Raw genomic sequence first — 23,810 nt, 5'->3', positions numbered from 1 at the left:
TAAGTGCTCATTGTCTGATTCAAGTACACCTTTTAAAGAGTTTCAGCCCTTTCAGGATATAGGAAGGGATGTAAGAGACAATCTAATCTACCTTTCTAATTTTATAAATGAATATGCTGAAATTCAGAGTAACTTGTGATTGCTCTTCCACTATGCTACCTTAGAGACCAGATCAAGTTCTCCAGATTCATTCAATAAAGACTTATTAAGTATTCACTATAGATGCCCATCACTGCATAAAGAGGACACAAAGTTTAGATAAGACTATCCATGCCTGAAGAGAAGGGGTAGAGAAAGACAGGACTACAGCTAGATATAATGCAGAATATTACATAAGTATATAAGATAGATGAAAAAGATGTTTTGCAACATCTGAAGGGGAAGGCTGTTATGAATGAGAGTACTAGGGAAGTCTCTGTGGAAGAAGGAGCATTTCAGTCTATCTTCAAGGTCGTTTAGGCATTGAACAAACAAAGAGGAGTAAGTTCATAAGGAACAGTGTGAGCAAAGGCTCTGATATGGGAAACACAAGACACATTAGAGAGCTGTCTAGGCAGGATGGAAAATAAGAGAAAGTAGGCCGTAGTTCATGCTAGGAGAAGACAAATAAGTTGGGGGAAAACATACACCCCTGCCTTTATACCGAATTCTTAGGTATTCCTGAATATCCAGGAAAGATACCTGCTAGGAAACTCCTGCTAGGAAGCTGTGGGGAAAGTGAACACAGATGGGCAGGAGGCAAGAAAAGCTCATCCTTCTGAACTGGGCTTGGGCCAAGAGAAGAAGAACTTGAGAGATTCAGCTGGTTCCCTCAGAAGACTCACAATTCCCTAAGGCAGAGTGCAGCAGTGATGGCTTCTGGCCAGAGCTGGTACAATGCTTTGCCTTTCATCTAAAGGGCTTGAATACAATAGCTAAAAAAAGGTCAGAGGAGACCATAGGGGTAGAAATTCAGTGCTAAAAGGTTAAATGACTCAAGTTAAGTCAGAGGGCAGCTCTGGTCTATGGCTGAGCAAGCAGCTGAGACCAGTCTTCTTTACTTTTTCTGCTCATGTCTGAAAAACGAAGCTGGTCTCTGCCATAAACAGGCAATCGAACTCTTTATGTTAAAGAAATAGCTTTCTATTTTCTTGTGAAGGAGGGCTTTCCTTTGAGGAAAGAAGTATTTCCTAAATAGCAGGTACTATACTAAATGCTTTATTGCTACCTTATTTGACCTGCACCACAATAGTGGGAGGTTGGTGCTATCATTATCCCCATTTTACAGTTGAGAAAAATGAGGAAGACAGAGGTTAGAAAAAGTAAAACTCTATCCTGGCTTAGCTCCTGACTCCCCAGACTATGTTCTTGCTCTACCCAAGGAGCTTTCTATGGTCTCTTCTTTCAGAACCTGAGTTTGAAGAAATCCCCATGTCAGACCCCTCTTAAGTCAGTTTAGCTGCTGGTATTCCAAATTAATCTCTCACATAAATGCTCTTCTCCCCTATTCCTTTTCAGTTCTTTTTATGTTTTCTTAGAATGTAAGATTCTTGAGGGAAGAAAACTTTTTTCTTGCTTGTATTTCTATTACTAGCACTTTGTACAGCGTCTGGAACATAAGGGCTTAATAAATATTTTATCTAGTGTCTAAATAGATCCTGCATTGAATGGGGTGCTGACTTTAGAATCATTTTTCTGTACTGATGATGAGGTTTAAGGGAGTGGAAGGATACTTGAGGCTAATGGAGAGCCCTCTGATGCAATGATTTGCACTTATGGGTGCTCCTCAACATCACGACCTGCATTATTAATTTCTGAAGTAAGAGGGAAGTCACTTGGTTAGGGGCAGAACTTGAAACAAGGTACTAAGTGGAATTGAGGAAACAGTGGTTAAATCTAGTTTAGCAGCGATTTAATCCTACAACAAATAATGGCTTCCTAGTGATACAATGATTGGTGTGTACTCAGTGTGGAACATATAAGCAGGGACTGAGAGCCACAGAAGAGAAGCTGGCAGAGGCAGAGAAGACAAAGGACTGGTGGTAGGCGCTCAAGCTCTAGGAACCAGGAAGAGAGAGGCTTCTAAGAAAGCTAACCGGGCCCCAGGAAAGAAGATAAGAATTTGAAAGAGACAATAAGGGATCTGGACTTTAACCTTTGGCTATTGTGTGGTGATTGATTACTGAACTGAAAAGAAGGTTGCCCAGGGACCCCAAGAAAACTTCAACAGAGAACATTACATTTTGGCATCTGAATGTGGGACTAAGAACTTATATTTGTGAAATTAGGGTGAGTACAAGAAGGAAACTTTGTAAAAGACTAAAGTAGTATTCCAGTTAAAATGGGACAAATGTTTAGAAAGATTTCTCCACCGCAAGTAAAATTTGTTGAAAGCCTGGTTAATTGTAACTAGGGAGTAGATCATTGAACTTTTAGAAACAGTATAGTACACATCTCCTTGGTTCTCTAAGGGAAAAGAATTAGATCTAGATGAGTAGAAATTAGTATGAGAACAAGTATGTGAATACTACAATGATAATGGACCTGATTCAATTTCCAAAGAAACACTTTATACATATAACAATACAATTGGCTTTAGGAAATTATATAAGTTATAGAATAAGGAAAAAGAAGAAAGTGGAAGAGGGAGAGGAAACTGATAAACTAGGTGAAAAGGATGAACAATTAGACAAAAAAGGAGTTAAGTACAATTCTGAGTGTGGTGCTTCACAGCAGAAGCCATTAGGGCATTCCTCATCTCATGACCTTTCCCCCTCAATTAACCCTTCATGGGTGGAGGGAGAAGGAGGAGGGGGAGAGGCAGTGACACAATCAGCACCACCTATGAAGCAGCCTATGACAAGATGACAAAAGGTACTGGTTAAGGCTAAGAAAGAAGGACAGGATATATCTGATATAAAAATAATGCATACTCTGCGATTGAAGAGCTTGACTCTTCAGGTCAATAAAGGAGAAGATACACTCCTTTTGATTTGGAAAAAATCAAGGATTTGAAAAAGGGTTGCACTCTTTATGGGCCTACATCGTCTTATGTTAAGATGTTACTAGAGAATGTGACTTATGAAACCTTAACCCCTGAATTATGAAATCTATAGCAAGAACATGTTTAGAACCTGGATAAAACTTGTGGCTTTCGGAATATAGTGAATTATACAGGATACAAAGCCCAATGAAATAGGCAAACTGGAGTTAATATACAAATCACCTTTGACCAACTAGCAGGTGAAAGTCAGTATGCAGAGAATTCAGCACAAATTAATTACCCTATAACAGTGGATGAGCAAATTGCTGCTGTTGCAATAAAAGCTTGGGGCATCCTCCCAGGAAAAGATAGAGGGGAAGCCTTCACAAAAATAGAGCAAGGTCCCAATGAACCCTTTGTGGATTTTGTGGGATGTTTGCAAACAACTGTCACAAGAACCACTGGAGAAAACGCAGCTACAAGAATAATGATCAGACAACTGGCTAAAGAAAATGTTAATGAGGTATGCAGAAGAATTATATGGGGACTACACAAAGATATTCCCTTAGAGGAGATCATAAGATGCTGTGCTACAATGGGCACAAGTGCTTATTATACCCAGACTATGATGAACATGGGAAGACAGGGTCCTTCTTGGGAAGGGACTTCTAGAGAAACTCGTCGATGCTTTCCGTGTGGAAAAATAGGACATCTGAGAGGTCAGTGTATATATAGAGATAAAGTGAGAAGACAGGGTGAGAGAAGACCTAAAACCCTATGTCCAAAATGCTACAAGGGCTTCCACTGGGCCTCAGAATGTAGACTGACCCAGGGAAATGAGAAGCAGGGCCCAGTTTCAGCTCATGTGGGGCATGATGGCAGCTAAGGTTACACCCAGATAGTCTTTAGAAATTCAATATTAAGACATGCTCAATCAGCCAAAAGGCAATCACATGGCAAAAAGGGATTACATGATCAATCAGCAGAAAAGCAATCAGCAGAAAGGGATTATAATTGGGGAGAATACAGGTTTTTTTAACCCAATAGAAGGGCAGTGTCCAGTGCAAGCAGCTCCAATGTAATTACCAGGTGATGAGAAGAGATTTAGAAAGTGGTAAATAGAAGGGACCAGATAGGTTAACTGCTTGGGAGAGAGGGTTTGCTTGTATCTCTACAGATGGATAAAGAATCAGATGGATGCCAAAGAGCTGTATTTGCCTTGTCCATCAGAGAGAGACAGAAAAAGAAAAAAATCTCAAAACAAAGGAGAAGACCTAAGAAACATCTGACTCTGAAAGAGCATGGCTGATAATGTACTGTTGCAGAACCTCAAAACCAGCAGGAATCATTGGATTCCTTGATACATGATGAGACTATTGCAGGATTTCAAAACTTGCAGAAATCATTGGATTCCCTACATATGTGAAATAATGGACAATAGATTGGTTTTGGATTATTTCTAGGACTTATGGACATGTATAATTCCTCATGTTGATTCATGTTATTTGTTACATCACTACTAGCTTATGCTACTACTATGTGCTTATGTAATTTATGTAATTATGTATAATACCTCCCATGTTGATGGGATTTATGTATACCTGTTTCAAATGAGCCCCTTCAGAAACCCACTAATCTGATTTGATTTCCCATTTCCTTTGGTGTTTTCATCTTCCCTTCCTAAGGCATCAGGGAAGGCGTGATCACCTCCTTTTATGGTGTTTTCACCCCTTTTTTGAGCAATCAGAGAAGGCGTGATCACCTTCTTTTTGGGGGTTCTCACCTCCTTGAGAAGTCAGGGTGGTCATGACCACCTATGTTCTAAAAACAAAAGAAAGCGGGAAATGTCATGAGCCAGAACTTGAAACAAGGTGCTAAGTAGAATTGAGGAGACAATGGTTAAATCTAGTTTAGCACTGATTTAATCCTACAACAAATAATGGTTTCCTAGTGATATAATGATTGGTTATTCTCAGTGTGGAACATATAAGGAGGGACTGAGAGCCACAGAAGAGAAGCTGACAGAGGCAAAGAAGACAAAAGACTGGCAAGCAGGAGCTCAAGCTCTCAGAACTAAGGAAAGAGATAGGCCTCTAAGAAAACTAACTGGGCCCCAGGAAAGGAGACAAGAATTTGAAAGAGACAATAAAGGATTTGGACTTTAACCCTTGGCTACTCGTGTGGTGATTGCTGAACTGAAAAGAAGGCTGCCCAGAGAACCCCAAGAAAACCAAAACAGAGAACAATACAGTTAGAGAAGTTCTTAGCAGACTGTCAATATTCAAAGTGAGGTGCTTGGACATCAAATACAGTGCTCTTTCCATTTCACCATGAGTATCCACCATGGCCAGCGTCATAGTGTGGATGCTAAACTTTTTTGTGGGGTTGGGGGTCTGGTTTCTGGCTATTGTTTCCTGACCCTGGAAGGCTGATAGACAACATAACCTCATGTATGACTCCAAGAGCCTGTGGTTATAGTGTCTCTTTGAGTCATGAGACAGTTATTGTTAAATACTGTGGATTTAAAAAAATTTCATCACCTTGTAAACTCCCTTCTTTCTGGTGATGATTCTCTCCAACTTTAGGCTGGTCTCTGGACAACAGTCAATCTATCGCCAGGACTTTCCTAAGGTGACTCTAATTTGGTGGCACCTGCCAGAACTTATTCTCCTGTGACACAGTTTTGGGAAGTACAAGGTGAATTCAGACCACGATTAAGCAGTGACAATGCCACACTGAATAGGAAATAGATAGCAAACCATTGCTCCTGGGATCTCCTTCCAGGGTTTGCTCAGCCCAGAGTAAGGTAGAGAGCACCTCTTAAAGGCAGGGCAGCTGGCCCACATGGGGTGGCATACTCTCCCTACTCTCTTCTGCCCTCCCCTCCCTTGGCCTACTTGGGAGGATTACCTGAGATGGATGTAAGTACGGCTCTGGGGAGGCCAGGTTGGTCTGAACAGAGACACTTTTCTCCAAGAGGATCTGTGGGAATCCCAGCTTTTCAAAAGTGTTTCTTTTCCAGTGCTTGTTTTCCTGCTGTGCCAAAGCCTCGTCCTCACTGAATGCACGCACGACAGGTCCGGGCATGGGGAGGGGCAGGGCTCCATCACTCTCATAGCCAGAGCCATCTTTCTGGGAGTCCCAACTGCTGCGCTGCTTCATGTGGTAGTGAGCCTGCTGGGCCTCCCAGGCCAGCCGTGCTTGTGCCAGGAAGGGCTCGGGGAAGCCCCGCACCATATCTGCCTCCACTGACTTGCTCTCTGTGCGACTCATCTGAGGGCGGCTAGGGCCCGACAAAGGTCGGTCTTCACTCCCCAGCTGCTCACTTAGGAGGTCCCGATCCCCTGAGCCATCAGTTGAGGAAGTGTTTGGGTCTTGTGAAAGAGAAGGCTTCCTGCTTTTTCTCTTTCTAGTACCAGGGGAGTAGCCTGTCGAAGACATAGTGTCCTGTTGGCTGGACCAGGACATGGAGTCCTCCCCATGAGGAAGCTGGGAAATGGGTTGCCCATGCCTGAAGTCAGACCCTTCCATGCTGCTGTAGTCTCCTGACTTAATTTCTAGACGCTGATCTCTTACAAGGCAGGGGCTATGCTGTAGGGAGTAGGAGCCCCCAATGGGATTTGGGGAGTACTTGTGGTGCAAGCCTGCTTTGAGCTTGGGGCTGGAGCCAGACTGTTCCACATAGACCAGCTGCCGGACATACTCTTTGCCTGCAGGGCTATACTCCAGGCTCATGAAGCGGTCAGTACATTTTTGTTTGGTGAGCACCAACTGCTGATAGGGGGAGTTGGATGTCTGCTTGGGTGACTGCAGGAAGGGGTGGGGCTTTCGAATGGGTGATTTCTGTGGGGAACCTGCCTTGTAGCTGCCACTTGCTTCATACTGCATATCAATGGGGGGCTCATCATAGATGGGGGCTTGGTATTCCATGGGGGGCTCCTCATAGAGGGGTGGCTCATAGGCATAGCGGGGTGAAGATGGCTGTGATTCACTTGAGTGCTTTCGGTGCTGGGATTGGAGAGGGGAGCAGAAAGAGTCACGGTCTCCACGACCCAGCAGAGGGGAGCAACTACCAACATGCTCGGCCCTCTTCAAGAAGGGTGACGGCTTCCTCTCAGGGAAGAAGACTGAGTTGTCAGGCTCTGGTGCAAAGGTTTGTAGATTGGGGGACTGCTGACCACCTGAAGGCCTCCGGGAACGGGGCCCTGGCTGGTTGTCTGTAGGGTAGTCATTTCCCTGGTGCATAAGGAAGCTTGGCTCCCTATCTGTCACCTTGATGAGCATCCGTTCTTTGGTCCCTGTGTTCCAACGCAAGGATGAGGTCCTAGGTAAGAAAAAGAGAAACACAGGGTTAGCCAAAAGAGCAAATAATCCCTTTTAGAAGCTGATCTATAGCTTTACACTCACAACAATAAGCATTTATTTGTCCTTTGCAGCCCCAGTGTTTCCTTTTATGAATAACAGCAACAAATAGGAACCAAATGTAAAAAACTAATAAGGCAACCTCCCTTCTTCCCCCCAATTTCATCCTTGGAATTAAAATCTAAAATAATTTGGATTTATTTATTATATCCTTGCTATGTGCAACATGCTATTCTCAAGGATATAAAACCTAATAGGGAGGCTAAGGCACATATACAGATACATGGTAGTAGGCAGAATGTCACAGTCCAGATACAGTGCTCTAAGATATGTGCCAGGCAAAGATTACTGAGTAAAGGTCCATCTAGAATAGTCTCTGTTCCAGGATTTATCTTGATCATTTTGCCACTGATCCCATGCTACCACATATTCTAACCCAGACTTTCAGAGACCACGGTCTGGAGAAGCTGAGCTGCCTATTAGTGGTAATCCAGCTCTGGGTCATGCTGTCCTCAGATTACCTCATCACTTCTAACCATTTGCCTGGTCTCAACAGGTATGCTTTTTCTCCACTTCCTTTCACTTTTTACTCTAGAATAATAATGAAATCAATGCTGTTACTGAAGTGCTATGTCACTTTTTTTTGTATCCCCAAGACTCAGCACCATGCCTGTGATAAAACTTAATACATGCTTGTTTCATTCATTCATTCGTTCATTCATTTTTCATTCAGGATGCCCCCTGTCTAGGTCTTTTCCCACAGTGTGATTACTATTCTTCACACAGAATTATCTTTTCTGATGCTGACATGTGGAAAGGACTTCCTAAGTCCTGCAAAATTTGGATATAACAGTCTTGACTCTTTGAGTTAAAGGTGACAGAATACTGGAAGAGCTGAGGTAATGGTTTTCTAAGTCACTAGAGACTTTCAGAGATCCTTTCTATTTGAGTTTGACACCCCTGATCCATTCCAGTCTTGGGCTTGTTTGGACAAAGCCTATTCTGTGCTAGGTCTTATGCTAAGGGATTTACAAATATCTCTCACTGATAACAAAAGGAAAGAAGAGGACAAGATGAGAACTTTTGTAAAATGCTATATTTCAGCTTTAGGAAATCAATTCTGGGCTCTTTTTTACATAAACTCCTATCACAGACTCACAAAGAGCTCCAGACATAGATTCTGGATGATAAAAAGTTTTATATTCCCATTCAGACAATGTAAACTTTGAATCAAAACTTTATTAGAATTTTCTCCTTACAAAAAAAAAAAAAAAAGGCCAAACCTGACAGAGTTTGACTTGAAATAGGTAAAACTGGCTTCCAAATAGGAACTTCTTTGTCCCACTTTAAACCTAAATCAGGCTGCAGAATATCAAGTAACTAAGGAAAGGAAAGACTAAATTCCCTTTAACTTCACAGGGCTGGAAAGACTTTTTGATTTAGCATGGATGGTAATAGCACTTTACCCAGACTAAGTCAGGGGATCTAGCTCCAAAATCCTGGCTCTGTTACTAATTGGGTAATACTGGGGAAATCACAACCTCTCTGGGCCTACGTTTCCTCAACTGTTAAATGAAAGCACTGAATTAGATGGTCTCATAGATGGATTCTACGAAAAGGAAAGGACCTATTATGCCATGGAAGAACTATGACAATAACACTGCTGGCAGAGGTCAATCACACCTGCATCCTGATTATTCTTTGCAGACAACAGTCTTTCTCCTGATTTTAACTGTTTTCACTGGTTGTCCCCCTGGACTGCTTGGAATGTTTTCCCCTTCTCAGCTTTGCCTCTTGCCTTACTTCAAATCTCAGCCAATGATCTACCTTCTATAAGAAGTTCATTTTAATCTTAGTACCTTATCAACGAAACTAGCCCTAATTTATCCTGTCTATATTTTTTGTTTGCACAAAGTTGTTTTCATATTGTTTCCCCCATTTGACTACAAGCTCCTTGAGAAGAGGGAGTAAACTTTTTAGAAGGGAGGACTTTCTTTATATTCCCAGAATTCAGCAGTGTTGGCACACATTATGCACTAATTCATTGTCCCTGACTGACTGGCATAAGGGAAATCATCAAGGATTTGTAAGAACAGAAAATAAGGTGGGTCAGTCACTGAATAAAGGTGAAGGATGCAGATGGATAAATGCTATGTTGCATTGATACCCCTGTGATATTAAAAGAACCAAAGGGAGGACCTCTAAAATGTTGGTTAAAGCCTCTTTAGAGGATTTATGGCAATAAACAATGGTAATAATTATTGCCACAAGAAGAGAAGAAAGGACAAAGGGACTGTGATCTGCACTGATAAAGAGAACAATTGTACAAATTAGATCAAAGATTCAAAGTAATAATTTCCATTTGTATTATGCTTTAAGATCACACAAATATTAGTTCCAATTTTCCAGAAATTGGGAGGGGGGAACTCAAAGTAAATGTTGATGCTAAATAGAGGCAATAACATAGACACAAAGAACCTCAGAGCAAGAAGGGAAAATTGGAGGTTATCTAGTTCAATACATATCTGAATAAGAAGGAACCAGTTCACTTTGACTCTTTAGTCTCTACTGGCATTAGGATCTTGGTTTCTAAACTATAGGTCACCTCAGAGATGTTTCTTTCTAGGAAATACATTATAAGAGAGTAGGGAATTAAACAAATACAGTGGTACATTTTGGAGTCTGAGGATCTGGCTGATTCAAATTTCAGCTCATCCTTGTTTGACTTTGGGCAAATCCTTTTGCTTTTCTAGGGCTCTGTTTCTTTATATGTAAAATGAAAAGAAATGGATGTGGGCTAACTTAGGTTAAATGATTCTTTCAGATCTAAATCTTATGCTTCTGGTGGAATTTTAAAGAGCAAATTCATTTCAATAACATCGGCTTCAAATGTGACACAGTTCATGTCAAAAGCTATAAAAGGGTAATGAATTAAAGTGGTTTTCCTTTCTTTGAACTAAATGCTTATTCTAGCTCTCTTTCTAGCTGGGATGTCATTTTGAACCAGGGACAGGAAAAAAAATGATTTTTTGCCTTGGAGAGGAGGTGACTTGTAGAATCTGACAATGATGGTCTCAGCTGCCTAAGAAGCAGGAGTTCTGCAGAAGTTGGTAGTTCCAGGATGAAGGTACGTGACATTTAAACCTGTAGCTACTTAGACCAGGGGTTCGACAAGAAAAGAATAAGGGGAAGGGGGCATCCTGATCTTCACTTTATCCTGCATCTGTGAAAGAGACCAACTTAAGAAGTATTTATTTTCTCTAAGCCTCTTCTGTAAAATGAGGTACTGGACTATATAATGGTCCATTCCAGAACATTCTTAATTTGTGATCCTGTGCTCTTTACCTCTTGTTTCACATGCACCATAACTAAAAGTAATGACTCTAATACCTCAGAATAATGGAAGAACAGATTCAGAAGGGATTTCTGAAGATATGTGAATTCCTTAATTAAGGTACAAGAGGTTCAAGTCTTGTTGTCTTATTGGTTGGAAATACTTCCAAAAATACAGTAAAGGTTTTTTGTTTTGTTGATTTAAAAATGATCCGCCTCCTTATTTCTTTGCTATTCTCTGATAACATTCCATGGATTACTTAAACTCCTTGTTTAGACTGTGAATTCAGTGAGGATGGGACCTGAGTATTTAAAGGACTCTCATGTAAAAGAAGACATATTTATTTTGTTTTTTGCCCCTATCCTCTCCCCCTGAAAGTACCTTCTCTATCTACTCTAATTTTTTATATGTTGGGGCAGTTAGATGGTGCAGTGGATAGAGCATCAGTCCTGAAGTCAAGAGGACCTGAGTTCAAATTTGAGCTCAGACACTTAGACACTCCCTAGCTGTGTGACCCTGGGCAAGTCATTTAACCCCAATTGCCTCAGCCCCCCCCCCCAAAAAGGTAATATTTTTTATATGTTGTTTCCCCCATTAGACTGTGAGCCTTCTGAAAACAGAGACTTTTTTGCCTTTCTTTGTATCCCCAACACTTAGCACAGGGCGTGAATTTAATGAACACTTGCTGAAGGACTTTAATTCCTGATTTACATCTGTGTTAGAACTTTCCTATTATCTCTTTCTCCTTATTTCAAGGACAGAATTGGACCTGCTACATGAATCAGTTCTATCTTAGCCCAGGAATAGGCTATGTGAGACGCAACATAGGGGGATCCTTTTAAACTGTTAAGTAGCAAGAAAAAAACAATTGTTCCTACTCAAGATCCTGAGTTAAAAATGACTAGACATAGAAAGATTTTAAGGCAGGTGATAGATAGGATGGAGGAGACTGGGGAGAAGAAAGGAGAAAAAACAAATAGGGAAAGCCTTGTTTCTCAGATGCTATGGGAGATTCTGATCATTTTTATTCTCAGAGAGCAAAGCAATTATTTGTTGTTGTTTAGTCATGTCTGACTCTCCATGACCTCATTTGGGCAAGTCTTGGCAAAAATACTTAAGACTGGTTTGCCATTTCTTTCTCCAGCTCATTTTACAGATAAGGAAACTGAGGCAAACAGGATTAAGTGACTTGCTTAGAGTCCTCCAGCTAATAAGTGTCTGAGGCCAGATCTGAAGATAGGAAGAAGAGTCTTTCTGATTCCAAGCCCAGTACTCTATTCACTGAATTACTCAGGACCTTACATTGCTCATTATCCTTTTGCATTTTCCTATTCCTCTCAGCCTTAAGTACATTGGGGCACCAAAGAAGTGCTTAATAAATATTTGCTAAAGTGAGTTAGGTTGAAAAGTCAATGAAAGGGATAGCTTCCTATTCAAAATACTTGAATGATTCATGGTGTTATTGCTGTGGGTACATCTCTTCCATCAATGCAATCCTTCCATACCTTTGTAGATGGTTTTCCACAAGTTTTATAGTCTAAAAGAATTATCACTTTGAGACTAATAATAATAGCAGCAACAACAAAAACAATAACGAACATTTATATAATACTTATGTGCCAGGCACAATGCTTTAAAATTCTCTCAGCAAGTCCTTAGGAAGTATCAAGCTTATACTTGAAGGACAGGTACATAGTATCTATCACTAGACTGATATTCAAAATCATCCAGTCTAAGGTCTTGCCAGAGCTTGTACTCCTTAAGAATCCTAGGTTCAATGAGAGAAAAAGAGAAATAGAAAAAAATCCATTGATTACCTCAATGAAATCCTTTGTGAAAAACATAGAAATATTATTGGCAAATTGCAAAACTCCCAGATCAAAGAAAAAATTTTGCAAGAAACAAGAAAAAAACAATGCTGGGCCTACAATTAAAATTGTACAGAACTATCAGCAGCCAAAGACCCCAGGGTCCTGGAATCATATTTACTGACAATCAAAAGAACTAGGCCTGTAGTCAAAAATGTTATATCCAGCAAATGTATCTATAATATTGAATGAGAAAAAACGGACATTCAATGAACTTGCAGATTTTCAGGACTTTCTATCAACCAAATCTGAACTTAAAAAGAAAACTTAACATATAAGAGCCAATAATAAAAATCAATTTCAAAGAACTCCAAAAAAAAAAAAAAAATCAATCTTAGGTTCACCTCTCATCAAGATAAGGCACCAAAATGGGGTGACTTCTCAGAAAATAAAGGGTTTTTTCATTGTCTTGAGTGAACACTCCTTATAATTAATAGCTTCTGTACTTGAGGGAATGTAGTTAAGCCAGGTGACGCCATAGTGCAGAGAGGCAGGTCTGAAATAAGGAACTCATCCTTCCTGACTTCAAATGTGACCTCAGACACTTCCTAGCTGTGTGACCCTGGTCACTTAATTCTATTTCCCTCAGTTTCTTCATCTGTAAAATGAGCTGGAGAAGAAAATGAAAAACGATTCCAACATCTCCCCCCTCTCCAAAAAAAAAAAAAAAAAAGGATACAACAACAACATACATACAAAGAAAGTCACAAAGAGTTGGACAAAACTGAAAAGGACTGAAGCACAACAATCATAACCAAGAAGAATAGCTGAATGATCTCTGTAGCTTCTCCATTCAAAGAACACTACAGAATGGAAAAAAAAAAAAGATATAACTATCTCTACAATTTTAGCTACCTAAGATTCATCATAGACCTCAGGAATTACATTTTCAATATCAGAATAGAAACTGACATTCCACTGGCATATCTGCTGCCTACCTACTTTATTTCTAATTGGAATTTGCAATAAGTTTTTTTCATGATTAATAATTCATACATAGGAATCATTATAACCTCAGCATATTCTGCCTCTATAACATTAACCTTCAAATACTTCCCCATAGAATATAAAAAATGCTGCCTGGATTGTTTCTTCAATTGTCCACATCACCCTCCTTACAAAATGAAGACCACAGGGACGTGCCTCTTGATTATCGGAAGAAAACTAATAGAAGATGATTATTAAATGGTCTTCAATACAGGAGTTATGTAGAACCTATCCAGCAATTTATACCAGTGATGCTGGAGATAGCTCTAACATGCTTGGGCCTATTGTTAAATTTCTGATGAAAACTATTATACTTTGGAAATTGACCAGTATTACAAATTAGGGCTTGATGTATTGTGTTGTGAACTTAAAAGATCTAAGAGCCTTAGAGATGATCTACTCAGGATCTTTTATTTTTTCAGGTAAGACAACTAAGGCCTAAAGAGCTTAAATGAGTTGTCAAGGTCACACAAGGAGAAAATAATAGAACTGGGATTAAAATTTAGTGTACATTTTCTACAATGTTATATACTGTTTAATATAAAAAAAAAACTATGCAAGGGGTTAGAGCTGGATGGTACAGTAAAAAATGTGATAATGAGGAAAATTATCACTCTTTGTAGACGATATATATGATGGTATACTTAGAGAATCAACTGAAAAATTACTAGAAACAACAGCAAGATACAAAATAAATTCACAAAAATCATCAGCATTTCTATATGTTACCAAAAAAGTCTAGCAGGAAAGAGAAATTCCATTTAAAATAACTCTAGATAATATAAACTATCTGGGAGTCTACCTGCCAAATAAAACAAAGGGAATTACAAAACACTTTTCACAAAAATAAAGTCAGAGCTAAACAATTAGAAGGATATCAAGTGCTCATGGGTAAGCCAAGCAAATATAATAAAAATGACAATTCTACCTAAATTAATCTACTTATTCAGTGCCATACCAATCAAACTGCAAAGAAATTATTTTACAGAGCTAGAAAAAATAACAACAAAATCCATCTGGAAGAACAAAAGGTCAAGAATTTCAAGGGAATTAATGAAAAAAAATTCAAATGAAGGTGGTCCTAGCTATACCAAACCTAATCAAAACCATGTAGTACTGACTAAAAAACAGTCAATCAGTAGAATTAGGTTAAGTTCACAAGACACAATGGACTCACTATCTGACAAAAACTGCTGAGAAAATTGGAAAGTAGCATGACAGAAATTAGGCATAGTTTCATAAGCAACACCTAACACCCTAAACCAAGATCAGGTCGAAATGGGTTCATGATTTAGATATAAAGAATGATAATATAAACAAATTAGAAGAACATAGGATAGTCTACCTCTCAGATCTGTAGAGAAGGAATGAATTTGTAGCCAAAGAAGAACTAGAGCACATTATGAAATACAAAATGGATAATTTTGATTGTGTTAAATTAAAAAGTTTTTGTACAAACAAAACCAATGCAGAGAAGATTAGAAGGGAAGCAGAAAAGAAAATTGTTTTTAACATTCAAGGTTCTGATAAAGACCTCATTTCTAAAATATATATAGAACTGACTCAAATTTATAAGAATACAAGCTATTCTCTAATTGATAAATGGCCAAAGGATTTGAACAGACAATTTTCAGATGAAGAAATTAAAATAATTTCTAGTCATATGAAAAAATACTCTAAATCACTATTTATTAGAAAAATGCAAATTAAGACAACTTTGAGGTACCACTATACCTGTCAGATTGGCTAAGATGACAGGGAGAGATAATGATAAATGTTGGAGGGGATGTGGGAAAACTGGGACACTGATACATTTTTGGAGAAGTTGTGAACTGATCCAACCATTCTGTAGAGCAATTTGGAACTATGCCCAAAGAGCAATCAAACTGTGCACAGCCTTTGATCCAGCAAATGAGTGAACAATCATGAAGGATATACAAGGTTGAACTGGTTACATTTGAATATGAGGAAATGATATGTGTACCTCCTCTGAATTCTATCATCATCAGGTGCCACAGAGTCTAATTATAAGAAGACCCAAAAGTGGTTCTGCTATGTCTTGATGATGTTAACAGAAAGGAAAAGAGAAATACACTAGAGGGAGAAAGGGAGAGATAAAGGAAAGAAAGGCTAGGAAAAAGGTTATACTAACAGCACTTTATGCAAACAACTAGGAAGGTGGATGACTACTGAACCTGCTGATGGTAAATCTGAACTGGTCAAAGGAAGGGAAAAGACTCACACACACATAAAGTAAGGTACAGAAATAAATTTCACTTTATAAGAAAAAAAGAGGGGAAGAGAAAAAGGGAGAAAGGAAAGAGATTACTGAGAGTATAAATTAAGGGAAGGATTAGTTCTAAGAAAAATAAACTCTAAGAAAGTAGAAAAACATTTATATAGAGGCTCTTTTTGGGGATAGCAAAAATTATAAACTGAGAGTGTATCCATCAGTTAATGGGAGCAACTAAATAGTATAATGGATAAAGCACAGAACTTATAATCAGGAAGATTCATTTTTATAAATTCAAATCCAGTTTCAGACACTTAATAACTATGTGACCCTGGGCACACTTAATTCTGTTTGCCTTAGTTCTGCATCTTTAAAATGAGTTATTTTTCTGGACTTAAGTGTAAAACTTGACATTTTCCCTAATGTAATCCTTCAATCTATCACAATATTTTTTGGATCTTGACTAAATGTCAAGCAGATTGGCTAACCCTCTCAGTCTGTGTTATCTTTTTGTCATTAATAAAATGGGAAAAACAGAGTAAAAAAAATAATTACAAAACAGCCCATGGCTTAAATATAGGTCCCTGGTCTACTGAACAGGAGTCAGTCTTCTTTCTTGAAGAGAACCAATGACATCACAAGAGTGATATCTTGACTTGCAAGTCAACTGGATCTAAATGATGCAGGGCTAAGCAAAACCACAAGCCTTATTCTCTCCTCTAGAGTCATCTAATTCCAGGGGTAAGACAGGTCAGGATGATTGGCAATGATCTGATACTTTATCTAAAGCTTGGCTAAAATCTATACAAATGATATTTCATAGCTCCCAGAGGGGCTTCTTTTCCCTTTCTCCTTCTAGCAGAAGAAAAGAGACTGTAAGGTGGGGGGGAGATAAGACATTTCTTTCCCAATCGACATTTTCTGTCCCACTGTTCAGCTCTCATTAATGTAACATACCCACTGTCAGCTTGATAATGACCCCCACATACTTAGCTCTGATGATGTCCCAGAGTCCACTTGAACTCACTCTCTCCCCCTTGACAGTGAACTATTTACCCTGCCATTATTCCCTAAAGACTGCTGTCTATATAGCTATTTTGCCTGCCTAAGAACTTCTTAGCTTTTCAAATGTCATGAACTGAATATAACCTCTCCTTGATGTGTTGTCACCTCTAGTAAAAATGTGAGCTTCCTTGTCAGTAGGGATTGTATTGTTTTTCTGTTTGTATACCCAGTTTTTAGTACGGTACCAAGTAATTACTGAACTAAGTAAGATTATTAAATATTTTTCCATTCTATTTTTTAATTTATAAGTTTAGTAATCTAATTAAAAAATAAATTGGATAGTTTGATGTCTAACTAGTCTTAGTAACACCATGTTGCCTCTGTAATCACTGCCTACTTTTTTTGAATATTTGCCAACGACCTATTTAATGATCTATTTGACACTTTACCAGAATCTAAGTCAAGCTCAATACATAAATCAATGGAGAGTTATAAGATTATTTTTTTTTAAATCATGACTCTATTTGTCCTCTAATCTTGTGGTCCCCCAAAGCAGTTCATTTAGTTCAGAGGACTATATCAAAGGCTAGTAGATGTTCTCTTTCTGTTGGTCATTCTTCTTGGGAGAGAAAAACAAAATAACATTTGAGCAGCTCTGAATTTCCTATGCTATTAATTATCAACATCCAACTCACAATCAGCAAAGATCCTATCTATTCTTTGAATCTTTTTCTCCAATATAGGTCTGAAAGTCTCCTTATTAGGACAGCTAGGTGGCACGGTGGAGATAGAGCACCTGCTTCTGGAGTCAAGAAGACCTGAGTTCAAGTCCAGCCTCAGACACTTACTAGCTATGTAACCCTGGGCAAGTCATTTAACTCCGATTGCCTGCTTCTCTCTCCAAAGTCTCCTCATTGCTGTTCTTAGACTTCTTTACCAGTCTCAGTCCATTCTAAGCTCTAGAATTCCTGAAGCTATTTTTACAAAACCATACAACATTTATATTCACTGTTATTTGGTCCTTGCTTCATTTTTTATAATTTCTTTTTATAAATTTACATTGGTTTGTGAATTCCCTATATAACCACATTGCTTTCTTTTGACAAATACCATTTTCCTCTCTTAATTGAAATTGTTTTCCTCTTTATCTTCAGGATTTCATTTTGAGCAACTGACCTTTAGTCCATGATATTCTACCTATTTTTCCTCTGAGTCCTCTTTTTGCTTTCCCAAAATCAAGCAAGTATATTAGATTAAAGCTTCTTAAGTGAGTTGTAACCCCATATGAGTTCTAAATTATGATTTATTATCAGTAAATATTTGTTTTGTATACATATATATATATATATATAACTGGGGTCACGAAAAAATTTTTTGGGCGATAAGAGGTCTTGAATGGAAAAAGTTAAAAAAGCCTTGGATTAGACTATTCTCAGATTTCGATCTCCTTTTCTACCACAAATTCTAATATGGAATGATTGCTTCCATTAAAGTTCTCATCATTTCCATTCCAAGTAACCAGTTACTACCTGTAAGTGAGAGCCAGATCCAGAATAGAACATCCCTTAATTGGTTCTTCCAACTGTGGAAGGATGAAATTATCACTAACAAATCAAGAAATTATCAGTTGCTCTGCTTCTAGTAAAGAGAGGACTGCCATCCCTATAAAATATTTCTACACTTGCAAAATGGGGTTGGATTAGATGATTTCTAAGGTATCTGTCATCCTATTTTAAAGATGAAGTTATCATGTAAGGAGCATGCAAGAGAACTCCACCATCACGATCTAGAAGAAAAGTCAAAAATTAATTAATGTCATTAATAAAGTCTTCTTCTTCTGATAACAAAAGGAAATTCACAAAAAAGAAAACACATGTTATTCCAACTCTTTTTTCCTTCCCTCTCACTTCTTCAGGGAAATGGTTCAAACTTGCCCTAAGTTTGGTGTTGCTGATGCACTCAGAGTCCAACATTCATAAGATAATACTGTATTAACAGTAACAACTTGCATTCATATAGCATTTTAAAGTTTACAAAACAATTTAACATACATTATTAACTCATTAGCTCCTCCAAATAACCCTGCAAATTCACGAAGTGCTTTTTACAGCTCTTTAAAAACGAAGGCTCAGTGAGGTAAAAGTAATTTAACTTGTTCAGAATCACATAGCTAAGTAAGTCTGCTAGGGCTTCCTTACTTCAAGTTCAGTACATCCATTAACTATAATGATTCTACCTTTAGGGTCCATGCAGGGAAAGAGAGGCCTTTGGATTGTGTGGAGCATTTCTTTCCAAAGCTATCAAAAATACCACATAAACCCCACAAAGCATTATCTTTATCCTCATAGTCAGATGGGTAGTAGGAGCATCACTACCTCCATTTGATATTCCAACTTTGCAGAAAATTAGGAAGGTTTCCCAAGATCACACAATTCACTGTTAGGCTGAAGATGAGAGTTTTAAATATTCCAATGCCAAACACAACAGACTTTTCTAGGCATTACAATTGTGTTTTTTAAACCAAAATATAGGAGCTATTTTTCAGAATGCGGCCTTTTTTTCTCAAAATCTAAAGCAGCGGGTTACTTCGGCCACAGGGTATGAATCAGGTTCCACTGAGTCAGAATTCTCTCTCTAACAAGGGCACCAAGGGAACAGTTTGCAGGACATGATCACCATTCTTCACCAATTTAAGCTCAAAAGGTTGGTCAATGTAATCAGAATATTAGCAGGCTCACTTCATTTAGAAGCAGCCACAATAAAGGCTTGGTATATATGCCAAGTGTATGTATGATGGTGACACCATGGTGAATGATAAAGTACACTGGCTCTGGAGCCATGAGTTCCTAGGTTTAAAATCTTGGCTCTGCTAATTTACCAAGTGAGGGATCATGCTTTGGAAGTGATATTACCTCCCTGGGCCTCAAATTTTTCTTCCTCTGTAAAAAGAGGAGTTTGGGTTAAATACTTGCTAAGATCTTTTATCTCTAAACTATATGATTTTATGATCAGATTTCGACTGTACACACAAGTGACAAGGATATGAACCCTAAATAAAAACTTCTGGATGACTTGTAACCCATGGGAATTTACCCTTTGCTGACTGTGGTCCTGCTAATTGGTGATAAGTTACTGTCTGCCCTCTTCACTTCCTCTTTTTCAATATCTTCTGGACTTGCTGTTCCTCAGGATCTGAATCCTCTAAAAATATTTCTTTTTTTATCATGGGGCCCTAAATCCTTAGATTTCAATTGACAGTAACCCAACAAAAGTACAACTGCAGCATCTAATTCTGGGACATTTTCTATCCAACTAGATATCAATGAGCCTAGTGATAAACTTCCTACCCTCCTCCCCCCCTCCCCCCCCAGCTTTCCTCTTCATGGAAATGCCCCTACATTCAATGAATATGAACAAAGAAAGGTCTGAACCCACATGGACCCTAGAAGTGGGTGGTGAAAATGCTGGCCTTACAGACAGTTAACTCTCTTCTGCTGGCAGAAAAAACACTACATGGAAGCCCGTGGGAGTCCATCCTAATCATCGGTGGCCGGATGTGCCAGCAAAAACGGCCAAACCCTGGGGCTGCTATTAGGATGCCAACTACAAATCTGACTTCGCTCACTCAAAGACAGGCTAACTTTAAGTCTGTTTTGGATTTGGGGAAATCAATGCCTTGCTCTTTCCTTTAAGATATGGATACTTTTCTTAGCAAAATTCAATTGATTAAAACTTTGCTGGGTTTTACTATGTATATAACAGCGCAAGACCACTACATATGCTGGGCATGATGCAAAGCTAGACTAAATACAACTCTTCCCTTTCCATAATTATCATCCTACCCTTAAAGAGTAAGAATGGAGAAGTGAGTTAGGGCAGGGCTTAGAGAGAGACAAAGACAGATTTAGGTTGTTATATGTGCACAATGCAGCCAGTTGAGACTTCAGAATCATTTTGTCACCGAATTTCTCTCCCTTTCCAATTAAATCGGGAAGCAAAGGTTCCTTACCTAATTGTAAATGTATATTCATACTGAGTAGAAGTTCTTGCTAAACTGAATATACTGGGTAGAAGTTCTTGCTAAACTGAATACTACCACATTAAACTGATGTTTAAACAACTAAGATGTTGGGGGAAAAAAAATCCTAGCCCCCTCCCCCCACGTAGCTAAATACAGGTCTAATCTCCAAAGGATCAGCACTTACAGGAAAGTTACAGGCATGAATTATAGGAGAGGGTAGTATCTCTGGATTTGCAGAGGGTCAGCCTGAGTTCTAGGACAAGCAGGTCTGAAACTTCAGTCTAAATACAGCAAAACAAAACTGGACAAAGTTCTCCATTAAACCTTCCTCATAAGGACATGCCTTACAGAGGCCAATGGCATTTAATAATAATAATAATTTCTATAATTTTTGGCAAATAAAGAACACCAAAGCCCATGGATATCTGGAGAAGTGAACTATGGGGAGGTCTTGAAGAAAGGGGCAATCAGTTCCACTGACTATGTATAGAACAGTACATCCCATGACTTTCCTAGGTGAAATCTCAGAGACTCATAGGCATGTGAAGATACTACCATTGAACTGCTATATTCCTTTTTTTTTTTTTTTTTTTTTGCTTATATGAGTTTTATTGTTAATCTTTATACAAATGACTTGCAGATCTATATAATCAGCTTGGTCTGTCTCCTGAAGTCTAGTCCCACATGACCAACTCTCTATGAGATATTTACAAATGAATGTCCCACTGGCACTTCAAATTCAGTATGTCTAAAGCAGAAATCATTCTTTCCCCCAAATCATGTCTGTTCCTGATTTCTTATTTTTATCAAGGACAACATCATTGCTTTTTCCCTGACCCTTAAAATATGTTTATTTTTTCCTGTTCTGAAGTTGACAAACACCAACATGATATTCCTATTTATAAATAGAAAACGAATGCAAATGAAATCATGAATCCTAGCTAATGCAAGTTGTTTCCCTTATAAAATACATAATATGTTCAACAGCTTAGTTTTGAAGCTGTCCTACTTGCCTGTGTCACCTTCTAAATCTTCTTCTTCTGTGCATTCTTTTAAATGTTTCATTGATGCCTTCTTCTTTTTTTAATGGTATCACTATCACTAGTACTCCTCCCTCCAAATTCCCATCAGGCCCAAAAAAAAAAAAAAAAAAAAAAAAAAACAAAAAACCCAAAACAAGAAACAACAACATTTTTAAATAAGGAAGAATATACAAACAAAAGTACATTTGAAAATGTATGTTTTGTTTTACAAAACTGTTAGTACATTCTCTGTAAAGAAGGTAATGCATGCTTGCCTCATCATTAGTCTTCTGGTATTATAGTTGATCACTACACACATAGGAATTCTCAAGTATTTCAAAGTGGTTTTTCTTTACAATGTTGTAGTAATTGCATGAACTGTTCTGGTTCTGCTCAAATGGCTTTCCAGAATGGCTGAACCAATTCTTGACTCCAACAATAACACACAAATGAAGGGCAAAAACAGTCTTCTAGTAATCTAGCTAACAACTTTAGTCGTTTTTAGTTCCACATTTTCATTTACCTCACACTTCAATCTGACACCAATCTTGTTGATTTTTATTATTACAACACCCTTATATGTATCCCCTTCTCTTCATTCCAAAAACTATCACCTTAAATTTAAGCTCTGCCAAATGTACTATTACAATAGCCTGTTAACTGGTCCTCTTGTCTCAATTTTCCTATTTCTCCCTTCTTTTACATATAGCTGTCAAAAATGATTTTCCAAAAATACAGGTATGCCAAATATGCAGCTGCTATACACAGTCCATTATTAGCAAAGTATGGCTTGAATTAGATTAAAATATAACTGGGGAAAATTTAACAAATAAAATACAATAAAATAAAGACAAAATTAATTGGTCATTTTCTAAGTCAGCAGAGATCCATTTCTATTTGTTTGATATCACTGATGTTCAAGTTATTTTTAAGTTCTTTGAAGGCAGCAATTGTTTCATATTTGTCTTTGTAGGCAAAGCACCTGAGAACTTGCCTTAATAAATGTTTGTTGATTGATTTATGGTCTTGTGCTTTAAAATATAGGCTAACGTGGTTTAAGCAAGAAGAGCAAATGAGATGATGAATGGACATGAATAACAGAAACAAAATGCAAGAGCTGGACAGGTCTTTAGCTATGATCTAATCTAATTCCCCCATTTTATAGACAAAGAAACTGATGCCAAATTAAGTTAATGATTGCCCAAGGTAACACACTAAGTGCCTGAATTAGGGTGTGCAACCAGGTGTTCTAGCCTTCTGAAAAGGGGCCAGGCTGAGCTAAGGAGATCACAGAGAAGGAAACTATAGCTCTCTTAAGAAAGCTGGGCAGAATTTGAGCAAAAGAGCTGCAGTGGAAACACTGAAGAGGCCAATCAAGTTCCTCAAGACTTCCAAATTTTGTATTTCTTTGGGCATGTTCAGGAACCAGCAGTCAGATCTATTACCTACCTCCCTATCTGTTGAGAATAATCTTAGACTTGCCTTGCCATAGGCAATTTCTAGAAGGCTTGAAGCAAGCATAGTAGGAATGTGTTGGGCCATGTGACCAAGTAGCTAACTGTCAGAGGGCCATACCAGTTTCTCTTTGCCTTTATGAAAGTGAATGAGTAACTATTGATGATTCTGACTCCAGAATGACTAGTTCTCCTATCAGACAAATCACTCCTTTGCCATTTGTAGCTGTTTTTAGTTCTGCCTTCTTGGGTCAAGAACAATAATTCTTTTTTTGCTTGTTTTTAATTTTTAAAAACTAATAGCTTTTTATTTTCAAAATACATGCAAAAATACTTTTCAATATTCACCCTTGCAAAAAGCTTGTGTTCCAAATTTTATCCCTCTTCTAGACATCAAGTAATGCAATATGTTAAACATGTACAAATTCTTCTATACACATTTCCACAGTTATGCTGCACAAAAAAAAAAAAATCAGATCAAAAAGCAAGGAGAGAGAGAGAGAGAAAGAGAGAGAGAGAGAGAGAGAGAGAGAGAGAGAGAGAGAAATACCAAAAGGCAAAA

The 23,810-nt window shown here is 38.3% G+C and overlaps 1 protein-coding gene across 4 annotated transcripts in view; it reads right to left on the bottom strand.

Moving 5' to 3' along the window:
• Positions 1-23,810, bottom strand: part of ARHGAP39 (Rho GTPase activating protein 39) — a 327,894-nt gene that overhangs the window by 64,113 nt on the left and 239,971 nt on the right. For all 4 annotated transcript variants that reach the window (XM_031947348.1, XM_031947350.1, XM_031947346.1 and 1 more), the window contains one exon: positions 5,873-7,286. In XM_031947348.1, coding sequence (XP_031803208.1) covers positions 5,873-7,286 — 1,414 coding nt within the window. The remainder of the gene's footprint in view (positions 1-5,872; positions 7,287-23,810) is intronic.

Source organism: Sarcophilus harrisii, chromosome 1 (genome assembly GCF_902635505.1).
Source record: "Sarcophilus harrisii chromosome 1, mSarHar1.11, whole genome shotgun sequence".
Lineage (NCBI taxonomy): Eukaryota > Metazoa > Chordata > Mammalia > Dasyuromorphia > Dasyuridae > Sarcophilus > Sarcophilus harrisii.
The sequence above is the reverse complement of the archived record's forward strand: the minus strand, read 5'-3'. Positions and strand labels throughout refer to the sequence as shown.